Source organism: Hippocampus guttulatus, chromosome 5, assembly GCF_054856545.1.
Source record: "Hippocampus guttulatus isolate MCC_2025c chromosome 5, RoL_Hgut_1.0, whole genome shotgun sequence".
Lineage (NCBI taxonomy): Eukaryota > Metazoa > Chordata > Actinopteri > Syngnathiformes > Syngnathidae > Hippocampus > Hippocampus guttulatus.
Genome location: NC_141265.1, coordinates 23490677 through 23505605, shown reverse-complemented (window position 1 = coordinate 23505605; position 14929 = coordinate 23490677). Strand labels below are relative to the sequence as shown.

General features: G+C 44.8%; 2 protein-coding genes across 5 annotated transcripts in view; one reads left to right on the top strand and one right to left on the bottom strand.

Annotated features, from left to right (window-relative positions):
* ube2l3b (ubiquitin-conjugating enzyme E2L 3b) overlaps positions 1-174 on the bottom strand; it is a 28397-nt gene extending 28223 nt beyond the window's left edge. For all 3 annotated transcript variants that reach the window (XM_086111056.1, XM_086111058.1, XM_086111057.1), the window contains exon 1: positions 111-174. In XM_086111056.1, the coding sequence (XP_085967182.1) occupies positions 111-137 (27 nt within the window). In that variant the 5' untranslated portion in view covers positions 138-174. The remainder of the gene's footprint in view (positions 1-110) is intronic.
* A 12704-nt stretch (positions 175-12878) lies between these two features.
* Positions 12879-14929, top strand: part of ydjc (YdjC chitooligosaccharide deacetylase homolog) — a 42837-nt gene continuing 40786 nt past the window's right edge. The window contains exon 1 of one of the 2 annotated variants that reach the window (XM_086110418.1): positions 12879-12968. The gene's annotated coding sequence lies outside the window, so the exon portion shown is untranslated. Of the gene's footprint in view, positions 12969-14279; positions 14915-14929 lie in introns of those variants that run through there. The other variant, XM_086110419.1, reaches the window with a different exon arrangement.

The window sequence follows — 14929 nt, the reverse complement described above, 5'->3', positions numbered from 1 at the left end:
TATCAAGGTCGACTAGTGTGTTTGTTTCAAAAGATTCGCGTAACTTAGAACCTCCAAAGCACCGAAACGCAATACAGGTAATGGGACAACAACGAAGTCGGATGATTTACCTTGGTCAGCCTCCTGCTCGCCGCCATCTTGAAACTTCTGTATGAGTTCCCAGAATTCACAGCGCAGAGAATATGGGTCTCGGGGATAGGGGAGGGGGCAGCGGGTTGACGATGACGTGACGCAGAACCTCGGATCTCGAGCGTGTGAATGGAAATAATAAGACAGGCGTACAAACATCAAAAAGCACAAATACAACAGTAAAGCATCAGTATTTGGACCCAAAAATAAAAGAATACAGGTTGTTAACTAAAAATAAATAGCTGCATCAGAAACGTCGAAACACAACATAAAAACACGATCATTTTAAATATTAAATCTCATTACTCTTAAAGGGTATTTGCGAGTAGTTACCAGTATTTACACGAATTACTTGAGGTGATGTAATTTTGTGAAACGTAATATTTTACTTTGTGCCTCTCCACAATAATGTGTACAGTGAGTGCATTGTTTGTACGACTGCAGTGCCAAATGTTAATCCTTTTTTTTTTATAGAATAACTTCGGTTCTTAATCAAAGAATACATAGTAATTTATAACATACATAATCCTTTATGATGTCGTACTTACTGTACGTTCTGTAGTTTATTTAGCACTTTTATCAGTTATCTCCACATTGAGATTACATCTTTATCGAATTCCGTACGTATCACGTGATATTAATTTGTATTATGAATTTAGAAATGGAGACACTTGTGGATTCGTCTCAAAGATTTTTCATTCACCTGCCGACCCTTGAAACACGGTTATAAGGGGTCACGTTGGAAAACTTCCCACCCTCCGACGAGGGACGATACTTCAAGAAGTCCGACGTCATCATTTGTGTTCCGCAACATTGAACGTAATATCACGCGATAGCTCAAATATTTATTAATAGACCAGCCAGAACAGTTTTTTTTATCCGTGTGGGCTCTCTGATAACAAATCAGAGAAATGTCAGCGAAGGGAGACACCTTTAATTTATGCATTTAATAACTTTGTATATGTACGATGCAAAGAAAATGAAATGCGTTACAATTGACACGCCAGTGACTTGCGTTAAAGCAGTCTCCCAACAATACCCCAAGGTGTCCAGGGCTGCTCAAGCCCTGCTTGCAGCTCAAGTTATTTTTATTATTATTATTATTATTATTATTCATTCATTCATTTTCTGAACCGCTTTATTCTCACGAGGGTTGCGGGGGGGGGGGGGGGGGGGGTTATGCTGGAGCCTATCCCAGCTGTCTTCAGGGCAGTAGGCGGGGGACACCTTGAACCAGTTGCCAGCCAATCACAGGGCACACAGAAACGAACAACCATTCGCGCTCACACTCACGCCTAGGGACAATTTGGAGCGTTCAAACAGCCTGCCATGCATGTTTTTGGAATGTGGGAGGAAACCGGAGGACCCGGAGAAATCCCACGCAAGCACGGGGAGAACATGCAAACTCCACACAGGAAGGCCGGAGCTGGAATGAACCCCGGTACCTCTGCACTGTGAAGTTGACGTGATAACCACTCGACTATCGGGCCGCCTATTATTATCCATCCATCCATTTTCCGAACCGCTTGATCCTCACTAGGGTCGCGGGGGGTGCTGGAGCCTATCCCGGCTGTCTTCGGGCAGTAGGCGGGGGACACCCTGAATCGGTTGCCAGCCAATCGCAGGGCACACAGAGACGAACAACCATCCACGCTCACATTCACACCTAGGGACAATTTAGAGCATTCAATCAGCCTGCCATGCATGTTTTTGGAATGTGGGAGGAAACCGGAGTACCCGGAGAAAACCCACGCAGGCCCGGGGATAACATGCAAACTCCACACAGGGAGGCCGGAGCCGGAATTGAACCCGGTACCTCTGCACTGTGAAGTCGACGTGCTAACCACTGGACTACCGGGCCGCCCGCCTATTATTATTATTATTATTATTATTCATTCCTTCATTCCTGGGCAGTCGGCCACCGTCAGGGACTTGCCCCCCCTCCCGGGTCCCACACCCACCACGAGTCCCGCTGGTGCCTCGCGAGATTCCCCGCCAACAATTCCTTCCCACACCTCCGGCAAGTCACCCTTCAACCTCCACAACCCCCATCCCGATTGCTCTTCATCCTCCCCCGACTCCCCCTCCACGCCCCACGCCCGCTTCATCCCTTCTCCCTCCTCATTCTCTCTTTCCACTCTTTCACACCCTCTCACGTGTCTGGCATAGTTTGCTTTTGTCATCCACCTTTCACACCCTCCACACTGTCTCTCTCTCCCCTCTTCTCATACGCTCCTCCCGTGCAACTCCTTTCATGACTTATCTTATTCCCTTTCGACCCAAACATCCTCCCGCATTTCCCACACTCAAACTTCACCTGTTCATCATTCCTACGGTGCATCCGCTTTTCGTGCATAGTTAGACCAGCTCTACTCCTGCACACTTTCCGCACCCCTCATACCAACATTCCAACCCATCATTCACCCTCCTAGCATTCCTCTCCAGTTTTTCCTCGTTCCTTCCCACCTCATATCTGTGACCCTTCTGATTTTCCCATTTATACAGATGATCCATACGCTCACTCACACTCTGCTTCCATCCTTCTCTGTCACTCGTTAATCTCTCCACCTGCGTCCAGTCCATTCCTGCGTTCCTCATTTCTCTCTTCCAATCCAACACCATCTTCCTTTTGCGTCCCATCATCTTCCCTCTTCCTTCCAGTTCCTCCCACCACCCTAATACCATCGCTTTTGTTAGTCTTTCATTTCCCATACGCATCACATGTCCGATTCTTTGCAACACTCGCCTCTCGATTTTCCACTCAATAGATTTTACTCCCAGCATTTTCCTCACGTCATACATATTCACTCCCTTTTCTTGCATTTGTCTCAGCGGTTCTCCATTCCGATCACTCCACACATACCTATAGCATTTATCCATCCACTTTTGTAGTTTTCCCACATCCTTATTAAACCATGTTCTCACCTGACAGTCATACAGCGGGCTGCTCTCCACACACGGCTCTAATACTCTCCCTTGCCACCTCTTTGAAAGTCGTGTCCCTTTCAGCCACCGTTCACACTCCCCCATAGCTTTTCTGCCCTTTTGATCCTGTTTTTCACATCTGCTTGCATACCAATCCAACTTCCTAACTGTCACGTTGGGCCCGAAGCGACAGAATAATCGCTTCGTGCGCAACTACTAGAGATAAGTGGATCCCCGAAATAGCAGACACAGAAAAGTATTTTGTCACAAAAAATGAGATTTAATATAACACAAAATCACCGTCTAAACGGACAACAGAAAACGCTGGTCAAAAAGAGGACCAGGAAATAATAACGAGGAAACAGAAAACGCTTGCGAAACAAAAACGGCAAGGAGAAAGTTCTTTAGGCAAAATATTAAATCAAACACGAGAGGAATATCAAAGCACGCAATAATAGTCAATAGTCATCAAATCTGTGTTTTAACCGAGAAGGAATAGGCGATAGCAAATGGCACGGCGTGGAATACTCCGGCAGTGAGTTGACTGTCGGAGTGCCTAGATATAGCAGGTGCAATCGTCAACTAATGGGTGGCAGGTGTGCAGGCGGCAAGCAAGAACGCCTGCCCCCTGCTGTCAAATACGGAACGTGACACTAACACTCTGATCTCCTCACCCTCTTTTATTCCAAACTCCAATACCTCCTTCTTCTCCTCATTGTTCCTCTCTTCCCACTGATTGATCACTCTTTTCACTCTCCTTACACTCTCATTTATCTCTCCTTTCGTTCCCACTATTGTAGTGTCGTCTGCAAACAGAGCACTCGACACTCTCACTTCTATCGTTTCGGAGCTCCTTTTCTCCCAGCCATGTTCACCTGCGAACGACCCTCCTGGTATCCACCTCCACACCAACATTTTCTCTTCTCTCTTATCTTGGTTCCTCGCCGCCAATGCCTGCCTCATCACCGCCTGGTGGTAGATGTTTAAGAGGATCGGTGATGTGTTCCTATCCCCCTTCTTGTGTAACGGTACCATCAGTCCCACTTTTACGCTTCCATCCCACTGGTCCGCTCATCTTCCTCACTATCTTGATCACTCTTTCTATCACTTACTCACACGCACTCCGTATATATCCAATTCTCACCCCATCTTCTCCCGGTGCCGACTTTCGTATCTCACTCATAGCCTCCATTATTTCCTCCCTCTCAGGCACCTCATTCATAATCTTATTTGCTTCGCTCGCTCTTCTGTCTTCCCTTAGATCTACAGCTCCTTGAACCGCCTCCCCGATCACTCTCGGTTCTTCCTCGTACCTCTCCCTCCACACGCTTTCAAAATGCTCCTTAAACTCATTTGCTGTCACCGTCGTGCTCCGAGCAGCCGGTCTGTCTCTCTTTCCTAACTTTCTCAAACATTTGTACATTTCGCCCATTCTCCCTCTAGAACACGCTTCCTGACATTCCTCAATCATCCCTTCCCACCAGTCTCTTTCCAACCTTCTCAGCAACTTCTTCAATTCCTTCCGCGTTTTCTTCACTTCCGCTTTTAGTCTGGTGAGCTCTTCTTCCATCTCCCCCATTCCTCTTCCTCCTCTCCTCACGCTCAACCTTCTCCTCGCATTCAGCGTCTCCATTCTCTTGTTCCTTCTGTCTACCCTCTCCCATATCCTCTTCTTCATCTCTTCTATCTCCTCTCTCCCTAACGCCCATGGGTTAGATATCTCTTTTCTCTCCCTTCCACATACATCCACTGCTGTCTCCACCATGATGTTCGCAAACTCTGTCCACCCACTCTCCTTTACCCGTCCTTCCTTGCTCAACTCCTCCAGTTTCTCTCTTGTCTTCTCCTCATATTCTCTTTTCTTCTCCTCCTCTTTCAACATCTCCCAGTTCGCCTGCAGTACTCTCCACTGGTTCCTCTCTTCTTTCCTCCATCTCTTCCACTTCCCATTCACCTTCATGCACACTGGCCTATGATCTGACAGTTCGTACTCATTCATCGTCCACATCCTCTTCACCATGCGGTGCCTCTCATTCCCTTTCACCAGAAATCCATCCAACTCATACCATTTTCCACTTGCCATGTGCTTCCACGTCCCCCTCCTTCTAAACCTCCTATAGCTATTAACGTATGCCAGACCATGCTCCTGACACCACTCTTTTAAGTCCCTTCCAGCGTCATTCATCCTCCCCAATCAATGCCTCCCACACACACCTCCTCTCTTTGCATTCGTTCCCATGCTTGCATTGAAGTCTCCTCCAATCACCAGTCTTTCACTCCCTCCCATCGCCACCTAACTCCCCGTATCTCGTCGGCATTTCTCCATTTCTCGCTCATCCGTTCCCCAGCTTGGTTGGTAGACTGATACCAGCCTGAGCCCTCCCAACACCACCGCCACCACTCTCTCTCCCAACCACTTCTGTTGTCCTTCCTCTATCCACGTCCTCAACGCCGCTCCCCTCAACATCACTCCAGCTTTCCTCCCATGAACAAGTGCTACCTGCTCCTCCTCCTCACCCAACCACACCACTCCGTCTTCTTCTGCTTTTAGCTCCGTCATCAACACCACTTCCCATTTTTCTTTGTTAATTCTCTCTGCGACTCTCCTCAACCTCTTTCAGTACGTTTCGCTCACACTCAATCTCCTCACATTCCATGGGACTATCACTCGTTCTCCAGTCTTACCCCAGTCTTACCCCGGACGTCTTTTGTCCATCCCGACTTGCTTGCGCTTCCTTCTCACCATCCCCACCCCACCTCCTGGGGAACCTTCTCGGTCCCACCTCGTCGCGCCACGTGCGGGTCCTGAAAGGGCCCTCGCCTGACTTTTGTTTAAGGAGGGTTGTGGGGCGGCTACTCCCACGTCCCTCCGTTCCGGCGGGGCGAGCGTCGGGTGTCTCTCCTTCCGGTGAGGTCCCTCCTCCTTCCCCGTCGGCTGGTGGGCACTCAGCCGCAGCAGGGGCTCGGGAGCCCCAGCATCCCCCCTCGCGCCACTTGGAGGCATTTCACCGTGCGAGGTATTATTATTATTATTATTATTATTATTATTATTATCATCATCATCATCATCATCATCATCATCCATCCATCCATTTTCAAATCTGATTATCCCAGCTGTCTACGGGCAATATAAAGGATGCACACTGAACTGGATGCCAGCCAGTCGCAGGGCACACACAGATGAACAACCATTTGCGCTTACACTCACAATTTAGAGTGTTGGTTTTGGAATGGAGTACCCGTAGAAAATCCACGCAGGCACAGGAAGAAAATGCAAACCACACACAGGACGGCTAGAATCGAACCCTGCACCTCTGCACTGCGCTAACCCGGGGATCAGCAACACGCGGCTCCAGAGCCGCATGTGGCTCTCTAGCAACATCTAGTGGCTCCCTGGAGCTTTACAAAGAATGTTTGAAATTGGAAAAATATTTTGATAGTGTCATGATTCGGTTTAGGGACCAACAGGTGGCACTGTAGGGCTCCCCCGGCAGCTGCACACCTGTTGGTCATAACTAATTAGGGCTTTAAAAGGACTCCCAGACCGAACACTCAGTGTCGGGTCATTGTTGCTTCTTGCTACTGTCATGTGTGTTGCTGTTGCTCTTGCTACTGTCATGTTTGTTTGTTTGGTGTTCCTTTGCTGCTGTCATCTTTGTTCTAGTAGTGTTTTGGTTATTGATAGTTTTTGTTTAAGTCATGGTTTTTGTTTATTACTTTGGACTTTGTTTTGGATATAGTTTTCTGTGTTTTATCAATACACTTCTTCAAATGCACCCTGCTCCTCCCTCCTGTCTGCTTTTTGGGGTCCACCACCACCACGCAACGTGACAGATAGTCGGCTAATATAGCTCAAATAGATATAGATACATGTTGCAGCTCTGAAAAAGGAGAGCTGTGGCGTTGGCTTTTTAAAACATACACTTTATTTATGCTTTTAACAGTCTTGACAAACACAGACACGTCTGCATCCGACTCCGTACCTTCTCTCTTCTCGTTCAACTCGAGAGGCGTTCAAAGACAGCCTCCGAAAAACGGACACTAAGAAAAGCGAAAATAATGCACCAAAACAAAAAAAATCAAGCGAGGAAATCACAAAATAAATTCTATGGGGGCGTTTGTGAACACACAACAGAGGAATAAAAAACAAACAATTCTGAGACGGTCCAGTCTCCTACATACAAACAGCATGTGTTTCCTTCATTGTAAGTTTTATAGAAGGCTTTTATTTTTTTGCGGCTCCAGACATATTTGTTTTTAGTTAGGTTTTTTTTTCCTCCTATATGGCTCTTTCAACATTTTGGGTTGCCGACCCCTGCGCTAACCCATTGCTTTGTGAAAAATTTGATATATTAAATCGTCACAAACAATCAAAACAGAATCTGTAACTCTGCAGCACCACATCGAGTGGAAAAGACCCATTCCTGGTATGTTAAATCTGGGCCTAGAAAAATTGGCAAGCACTTGTAGCATGCTATGAATTTTTCCCAATTTGGCCCATTTTTGCACATTTACAGGGTCATACTTTCGCACCCTTGTCCTTCAGGATTTGTTCAATTGACTTTGAACTTCTGCTCTAGCACCTTAAGACTTGAGTTTTTTAAATACGATATGAAGATATGACTGGCTCCATTCCTGTTCACCCTCTACACCTTGGACTTCAGGCACATCACTCCAACCTGCCACCTTCAGAAGTTCTCTGATGACTCTGCGATTGTAGGGCTCATTACAGAAGGAGACGATCGGGAGTACAAGAGACTGACGAAGGATTTTGTGGACTGGTGCCAGCAGAATCACCTCCAGATCAACCCCGGGAAAACTAAGGAGTTGGTTTTGGATTTCTGCAGGAAACAGTCCTCACCTGCACTGATGAACATCCAGGGTATGGACACAGAGAGGGTGACCTCCTACAATTACCTAGGTGTTCTTCTCAACAATAAACTGGACTGGTCAACCAACACGGACACCTGATTAGGAAGGGACAGCACCGACTCTTCCTACTCAGGAACATGAGGTCTTTTGGGGTTCAGGGGTCACGCCTTAAGACCTTGTATAACTTGGTGGTGGCTTCGGCCATCCATTACGGCATTGTCTGCTCGTCAGGCAGCATCTTGGCCAGGGACAGAAAGAGACTGGAGACTGGAGCGACTGGTCAGGAGGGCCAGTTCTGTCCTGGGCTGCTCCCTGGACACTCTGGAGGAGATGGGCAACAGGAGGATTCTCGCTAAACTAAAAGTTATGATGGACAGTCCCTCCCACCCCTTCCAGCCCGCCCTGACAGCACTGGGTAGCTCCTTCAGCCAGAGACTGTTACACCTGCGCTACAAGAAGGAGAGATACAGTCACTCATTCCTACCGACTGCTGTCAGGCTGCTGAATAAACATATGTGAAAACCTGTAACCATTGTAAATAGCACAGTCACCTTACGCTGTGTTTTCTATGCTATTGCTAATTTATTATATTTATTCTACAAATATATTGCTAATGCTTCATTTTATATTGCACTTATATTGAACTGTGTACAGTTCTTTTCTGAAACATTTATTTTGTGCAATGAAACACTTTATCCCCCCAATTTTGCTGCTGTAGACTGCAAATTTCCCCAGTGTGGGACAAATAAAGGTTATCTTACTTTTGACCTCAAAAATTGTGTTTCATAATTCTTTCTCCACAAAGGACCAAATCCTTCATCACCCCCATGCATATGCTCCAAAAATCCCAAACTTCAAATGTATATAAATAGTTGCGACCTGAAGAGATGCATATGATAATATTTTGTTTTACATGTAGCGAAAAGCGCCACATCGTGACGATTACAAACGCCATCTATTCAGTTATTTTTCAATGTAGGGCTACTGCCACCTACTGGCTACAGGAGATAAATGTTTTATTCTTTGACGTTTTTGTTCTCAGAGCTTTAGGCCTTTATGATAGTGAAAATTTGAGTTTTCGTGAAACACTGTTCCCGTGGCAACGCGCAGCTCTCCAAGAAAACGAAGCAAATTTTAAGCCAACCATGCACGACAACTCATGAAAGTTTGCACACAAATCAGGCCTTTCAAAATCACCAATAATATGTGAGAGTAAGTCAAAAATGATCCACAATTAATGCGACAGCGAGCGTTTGTATAAATTCAATGTGATTTACCCTACATGTGTGTGTAACTCGTGTGTCATGTGATTGCAATCAGGTGATATATTTGATTGTGACACGTGTTTGTTTCAGTCAAGAAAAATGGCCGCTCCACTTGCAGAACGCACCAGTGATCCAATTTTTATGTTCAGAAGGTGTATCAGGGGCTGAAATTTACCAGGGTTTCTGAACACAGTCTGGAAAAGAAGTAACTCATGGATTGAAAAGTTTAAAAGTGGTTGGTCAAATGTGGACCACGCAGAAGGAGCAGGACGTCCATCAACCTATTGATGGAACACTATTAAAAACAATGAACAAGCTCAGTCCATATCACGTGATCGTGATCTTGGTGACACATACAATCAGGGCTGCTTCACTAAAAAATTGTAAGGGGCGTTGTTGAGCCATTCAGCCATGCATTATCTGATCCACTTGTCCTCACGATTGTCGCGGGGTGTCTATCCCAGCTGTCTTCAGGCAGTAGGCAGGGTCCACCCTGAACTGGTTGCCAGCCAATCACAGGCCTTGATTACCGATTTTATAAATTGCGAAATAACCTAATACAATGATGTTGAAAGGCCTGATGTGTTTGCAACGTTTTAATGGTCTAAACAATTTTCGTACCAAAAATTCCAACAAAAACAATAGGGACCTTGCAGCTGTCATTACTTGGGCCCTAATCATAAACATCTTTCCATTACTTATTAGGGGAATGGGCAATTCAATGAAATACATCATTAGTGCTCCTTCACAAAAAAAATAAATTGTATCTCTGTCATTTTCATTTCATTATTAAGCTAATATTTTGCCGTAAAGTCCGCTAGCTAGAGACATGTGTCAGCCGTTGCACGATGATGTCAGGAAAAGCGGAGTCGACTCATTTGAAAAAGTGCTGTCCTCCAGGACTGGTCTCATATTACGACAGTGAAAAGAATATTTTTAATTATTTTTTAAAATCAGGGGTGTTGACAGTGAAATGCATATATCAGGGGCCTTATATTTTCATCAAATTTGGGACGGCACGATGGACAACTGGTTAACATATCGCCTCAGAGAACAGAGGTGCAGCGTTCGAATCAGGGCTCAAGCCTTCCTGTATGGAGTTTGCATCTTCTCCCCGTGCCTGTGTGGGTTGCCTCTAGATTCTCCGGTTTACTTCTTCATTCCACAAACATGCATGGTTGATTAATTGGACACTCTACTATATATTGTCCCTCGGTGTGATTGGTTGTTGTTTGTCTGTGTATTTCCTGCAATAGGCTGGCAACCAGTTCAGCGTGTCCCCTGCTCACTGCCTGAAGACAGCTAGCATACTCTCCAGCACACCTGTGACACTTTTGAGAATAAGCGTTCCAGATATTGGATGGATGAATGGAACATCAGAATTGGATGTGACTTCTATTGATAGAGACCTGCTGTGGCCCAACGTTCTCCAAGACCGGTCTGGTATTACTGTAGCTAAAGAAATATTTTCAATAATTTTTTAAAAATCAGGTCTTGACAGGCAAATATGCATATTTCAGGGAACTTTTAGTTTTACAGGCCAAATCAGATTTGGATGGGACCTCTTTTGCTGTAGAGCTGGGGTGGGATAGTGTCCTTTAGGACTATTGTGGTGTTATGATCGCTAAAGGTTTTTTTTTTAAAATCAGGGTTGATTACAGTGAAAGATGAATATTTTTTTAACTTTAACTTTGACATGCAACATCAAAATTGACTGGGATGTTTTTTGGTGAAAAGTTGGAGCGGTTTTATTCTAGCTAAAGGAATATTTTTAATGATTAAAAACAAATCAGGGTTCATGACAGTGAAAAATGCATATTTCAGTCGACTTTTATTTTGCCATGTAACATTGGAATAGATGGGGTCTGTACTGATGGAGACCTGAGGTGGTCAAGTGTCCTCCAAGACTGATCTGGTATTATGATATCAAAAGGTACATCAGGGTTGTTGAAAGTGAAATATAAATTTTTCAGGGGATTTTTATTTTGACATGCAATATCAAAATAGATGGGACGCCTATTGATAGAGACCTGGGGTGGTCCAGTGTTCTCCAGGACTGGTCTAGTGTCACCATAGCTAAAGGAATATTTTTAATAATAAAAAAAGAAAAAGTGGTCCAGTGGTCCGCGCGTCAACCTCACAGTGCAGAGGTACCCAGGTTCAATCTCAGCTCTGCCCTGTGTGAAGTTTGCATGTTCTCCCCGGGCCTGCGCGTGTTTTCTCCGGGTACTCCGGTTTCCTCCCACATTCGAAAAACATGTATGACAGGCTAATTGAACACTCTAAATTGTCACTAGATGTGAGTGTGAGTGCAGATGGTTGTTCGTCTCTGTGTGCCCTGCGACTGGTTGGCAACCAGTTCAGGGTGTCCCCCACCTTCTGCCTGAAGACAGGCGTTAGACAGGGGAGACTTGCATTATAACAGAGAGGCCATTTACCGAAGCACTGACATCCAGGTAAGTCTTGTGGGATGACTTTCTTCTGAAGCTGGCAATCGCCGGTCATCTGTGTCTGATTAACGTAGTGCCGAGAGCAGGGGTCACCAACATGGTGCCTGCGGGTACCAGGGAGCCTTCAAGGACTACATGAGTAGCCCGGAGGCCTATTCCAAAAATAGCTCTCTAGTGATTAGTCACTGTGATTCTCCAGGAATATTGTAGAAGGGATCATTTCAAGGCAGCCCGGTGGACCAGTGTATAGCGTGCTGGCCTCACAGTGGAGAGGTGCAGGGTCTGATTCCGGCTCCGGCCTTCCTGTATGGAGCCTGCGTTTTCTCCTCGTGCCTGTGTGGGTTTTCTCTGGGTACCCTGGTTTACTCCCTCATTCCAGAATCATGCTTGGCAGGTTAACGGAACACTCTAAATTGTCCCTCGGTGTGATTGTGAGCGCGGATGGTTGTTCGTCTTTGTGTGCCCTGCGATTCGCTGACAACCGGTTCATGGTGTCCCCCGCCTACTGCCCGAAGACAGCTGGGATAGGCTCCAGCACGCCCTGCAACCCTTGTGAGGATAAAAAGCATTAGAAAATGGATGGATGGATCATTTCAAAATGTGAACATTAGCAGATATTTAAAGTAAAATGTGGCCAATTGATATTAAACTGTTTCATAATTATTGTAAGAAATATTTAATATGATCAGTATCTTCTCAGAAATTAATACCATCAATTATAACATATGAGGGTAGTTTGAGCAAATTCATTTCAAAAGTGCATACTATCAAAGTGGAAGCCCTTCGCATTAATCAGTAGCCAAGAAGGAGCTTTTTAAAAAATTAGGGGCAGCTGGATGAATTTTGTCTCTTCGAGTGAAGGCTGTCTTAACCGCAGTGTCCTTGCCTGTGTTCGAAAAGAAGCAACTTTTCATCTCTTTGACCTGATGACGGCATCCAAAAAAGGGGTAAGGAGAGGTGGTATAAAGGTTAGGAATTTTGACTTTTCCGAAGAAGCCCCGAGTGTTTTTTTAAGAGGCCCCGTGTGTTTTTTAAGAGACTCGGGGCCTCTTCGGAAAAGTCAAAACTCCTAACCTTTATGGTCCATGAGTTCCCTTGCACGAGCAGTGTAGTGACATTCTCCCGTTCGAAGAACGAAAAAACACGTGATTTTGACCTAGCCAATCAGCGATGATACGTTGCGTCATGCAGGCAGCATTGCAACATTTGACCAATCAGCGGTGTTTTAAATACGTGCCGCACTTCCTCGTTTGTTCAAAGCCCAGAAGCCGACATCCAGTTGGAAATGTCATCCAGATTTACGCTTCTAAATTTGAAAACAGTCATGGTAAGACAACAGCTGTCACATATTTTATGTCAGAATAGTTACGTTAATCGAATATGTCAGTGTTGTTGGAGTTGTTTTAGGTTTTTATTTGTTTTTTAGGTTTTTATTTGCCAGTTCACAACCTACACTGTACATGCAGTACCTATCTGTAGCAGTCTGCGGTGGAAAGTTTCGAATTTACTTACTTCCGTGAGCCCGTTCATAACCGAAATGTTTATAAATTAATCTGTTTGAGCCCCCAAAATATTATACTTACCTGTTTTAAATTAGCATTAACGTGTATAATGTGTCTAATAAATATAGTGTAATATGAAAATAAATGAAACACATAATTACGAAGAAATAAAACTCTTAAATTAACAATTTATCATGACCTTTGTGAGGATGAAGCGTTTCAGATAACGGATGAATGTTTCTTAAATGTAAGCATTATGAAAAGGGAAGGAGGACTAAAACTCCTGCAATGATACAGAGCCTTCTTCCATAAGTCTTTTTTTAAACGTCTGTTTGTTTTGGGGCTATGAATCCAGGGAAACTTGTCTTTTTCTGTCCCAAAAAATTATAAAGTGGGATGACACATTGGGTGAATGTACTGTACGCAGGTGAAACTTCTAGCTCGTGACAACATGCGTGAATGGGTATTTTGCCATGATTACACAGGCATAAACCGTCCATTAACAAATGAAAGAGATGCTACAATTCAAAATGACACACCCAGCATTGATAGTATTTTCCAATCAAGGATATCTCCACTTCTTTCTCTTTTCTAAATTGCTTCAGTTTGGCAGTGAACCATGGCTTGTTATTGTTGAAGGAGCGCAAGGACTTTGTTGGTCCAACCATGTCCTCACAGAAACTGATGTATGATATTACAGTGTGTGTATTCGTCAAGGTTGACAGTTGAAGTTTCAAAGACGCCCTAATCAGTGCAGTCCAAGCATTCTTGTTGTGCCAGCTTGGTCCACCTCTTGAGTCTTGACAACCGGTTTTACACATTGGAGTCTGTGACTGTATGTAGGGATTCAGTGTATTAAACAGTGATCAGATTTATGCTGTTACAGTATGCATGAAGCCGCTAATTAAGTTTTCTCATAATAATAATAATAATAATAATACATTTTATTTATATCTTAATATTAATTAAAAGCTTAATAATAACTACCGGTAATAAACTTCTCTTTCTGTCACTCCTTTTCAGGCTAGGTCTTAAGTTTTGATTGGAGAATTTTGTTATATACAGTATATTATGATATATAACAATTATTCATTAATTCATTCATTTTCCGAACCGCTTCATCCTCACCAGGGTCGCGGGGGGTGCTGGAGCCTATCCCAGCCATCTTCGGGCAGTAGGGACACCCTGAACCGGTTGCCAGCCAATCACAGAAACGAACAACCATTCGCGCTCACACTCACACCTAGGGACAATTGCAGTGTTCAGTCAGCCTGCCATGCATGTTTTTGGAATGTGGGAGGACCCGGAGAAAACCCATACAAGCACGGGGAGAGCATGCAAACTCCACACAAAGGCCGGAGCTGGAATTGAACCTCTACCTCTGCACTGTGAAGTTCAAGTGCGCACCCAGGGGCTGGCAACCCAAAATGTTGAAAGAGCCACATGGGACAAAAAAAACAAATATGTCTGGAGCCGCAAAAAAATAAAAGCCTTCTATATAACTTACAATGAAGGTAAACACATGCTGTATGTATGTAGGAGACTGGACTGTTTCAGAATTGTTTGTTATTCATTCCTTTGTTATGTGTTTGAACGCCTTTTGAGTCGAACGAGAAGAGAGAAGGCATGGAGTCAGACGCAGATGTGCCCCTCAAGGGCCGCTGTCCTGCCTGTTTTCCAGCTCTCCCCGGAGCAACACACCTGATTCAAATCATCAGGATCGTTCTAATGCTGCTTCAGAGCTGGCTGATGAGCTGTTCATCTGAATCAGGTGTGTTGCAACCAG